Source organism: Poecilia latipinna, unplaced genomic scaffold, assembly GCF_001443285.1.
Source record: "Poecilia latipinna isolate Pla-1442-1.1 unplaced genomic scaffold, P_latipinna-1.0 Scaffold599, whole genome shotgun sequence".
In the NCBI taxonomy this organism is placed as follows: domain Eukaryota; kingdom Metazoa; phylum Chordata; class Actinopteri; order Cyprinodontiformes; family Poeciliidae; genus Poecilia; species Poecilia latipinna.
In genome coordinates, this window is record NW_015113215.1 from 409,884 (window position 1) to 412,299 (window position 2,416).

General features: G+C 39.5%; 1 protein-coding gene across 2 annotated transcripts in view; it reads right to left on the reverse strand.

The window, feature by feature from the left end:
* Positions 1 to 2,416, reverse strand: part of LOC106953739 (sine oculis-binding protein homolog) — a 20,832-nt gene that overhangs the window by 12,766 nt on the left and 5,650 nt on the right. For both annotated transcript variants that reach the window (XM_015042711.1, XM_015042710.1), the window contains exons 2-3: positions 1,813 to 1,942; positions 1,326 to 1,520 (exon numbers count right to left, since the gene is read on the reverse strand). In XM_015042711.1, the coding sequence (XP_014898197.1) occupies positions 1,326 to 1,520; positions 1,813 to 1,942 (325 nt within the window). The remainder of the gene's footprint in view (positions 1 to 1,325; positions 1,521 to 1,812; positions 1,943 to 2,416) is intronic.

The following is a 2,416-nucleotide window of genomic DNA, read 5'->3' on the forward strand; positions in this document are numbered from 1 at the left end:
AAAAAAAAAAAAAAAAAAAAAAAAAAAATCTGTTGCACATCAAACTATTATGATATCCACCAAATATCAACTTAGGTTTCTCTCACATCAATTTTATTACTTTACATATTTTGAATTTTCACAATACATCAACATTATATTACTACAACCAATGAAGACTGTCATGAATTCAGAAGGCGGTCCAGAGAACCACTGAGAAAGAAGCTGCTGACCAGAACTGGGAACTTTTCTTTTTTACCAGAGAAGTCAGAGACTGAAAAATTTTATCTTTTTTAAAACCCGTTAACAGTCATGATGACACTAGTGTCCTCATGAACCCACTGGACAACATGTACTTGTTTTTGGAGCAACCGACAAGGGGGTTAAATAGTGTATGCATCATACTCCAGCACTAACAGTTTCTGCTAATAACTCTTTGGTCTGGATGCTGTTACTGAAGGGAGAACACTAAACGTTGGCTTTTCTGAGAATCTGGGAGGCACAAAGGCTCTAAGACGTTATTTAAAAGGAAAAGGCAAGTCAGTATTTCCTTCAGGTTGGCACGCCAGAGCGCAAAACTTTGGTAGTTGTTTGTCAATTTGCTCTTTCATGGTTTCACACTTTCACTTGTTTTTAACTTGAGTCTTCTTGCTCAAAAAGAAGCTGTCTGCTGCAGGTACTTTAAGGAATTAACCTGCAGACTGTTGTTTACTGCTGGTTATACTAATTTCAGCTATGAAATATAAGATGGAAATGAAAGTTAAAAATGTTCATTTCAAATGATGTTGTCTCTTTTGTAATTTAGCTATGCTCTGATTAGAGTGATCATTCTGTCTCTCTCACACAGTGTGACATCTCTCCTGCTCATAATGTAATATTCTTCACATCAGGAATCAGGAAGGCTAAACAGAATATTATGAATATTGGCAACTACGGTTCTACAAAGAAACTTGACTCAGTTCAAATCTGTATCGGAAATTTCTGATAGGTGCATTTCCAGATAACCTCAAGGTTTGTTAGTATTTCACTAGAAATAGCCACTTTAGTGTTAAGGACCCTTTACCCAGTGGTAAGCACCGTGTAACTGAAGGATAAACACACATGTCATGTAACTGCAGCAGCTCCTCACTTTCTCCGGAGCTTCAGTTACTGCTCAGGGAAGAACTGAAACTAATACCTGTTCCATCGCTTGCAGCTGATCTTACACTCTGGCCTCTCAGGACATACAGTAAATATCATGGATTATCAGTTCTGGTGCACTATGCTTGTAAACCAAAGACATATTTTAATGTGCAGGCTTAGCAGAGGCCACTTAGTTCTTTATAGCTAGAGAAGACCTCTCGTACCTGCTGAAGGTTTTATGAGGGGGACGATGACAGGGGCATTCTTGTGCTCCTTCGGCGTGGTCAGGATCGAGCTTGTTGAGGAAGAAGATTGAGACGAGGAAGGGACACTGGAGAGGTCCCTCTCTCCACTCTTCATGGCCAGGACTGAGTGGCTGACTTTGGCGTCCAGGCTCTTGGGTTTTGGCAACGAGTTTTCTGGGAATGGACAAAAAGATAAAAAAAAAAAAAAAAAAAAACTGTAATAGGAATCCAGCTTTTGTAAAACAATACAACAACGTAAAACCACAGTGTGCTTTACGGGACACGATAATAACTTCTGCACAAACAACAGGCACATCTGGTTGAATGTAACTTGAGGACTTGCAGCCACAGGAGACGATGTCTTGCAGTGACTCAGTGTCTGCATTAAAACCTGCTGAACCTGTTAGTTGGTGTAACGCTGCTCTAAACAGTGAACTGTCACCACCTGCCCCCCCCGCCCCTTTACCTTTTAGCACAGACACATGCTGCCGCCTCTCCCTGTAGTTTCTGATCTCATTGGCCTCGGACTCTCGGAGGTCCACCTTGTCGTAGCCGTACCATCCCAGGAGCTCATTCATGGTGCTTTCTGCAAACGTCTGCCAGAAATAAAGAGGAACAGAAGTCAGAACTCCAACTTATGTCAAGCAAAGCAATAGGAAATTGTGAACGTGCATCTTGGGGTTATTACTGGAAGTTTTTATCCTATGGTAAACATAATCAAAGCTTCCTGGTCTGAGACAAAGTGAGGGATTCTTTCTCAGCCACGGCCCTGTTGGGAGAAATGAATAGGGGCACAGTGGAGTACAGTGCGACTCTTTTTCCATGATGTATTCAAGTTGTTTACTCTTGCTTAATCTGAGACGGAAAGGTTTACAACCCAACACCAGTGTCAAATCTATGAATCATCCTTTGTTTATCCCTTTTAATAGGAAAAAAGAAGGAGAGAGGAATATTATTCTGAAAAAAATTTAGATGTATGACCTCAACTTATTATTATTATTATTATTATTATTATTATTATTATTATTATTATTATTATTATTATTATTATTATTATTATTATTACGACC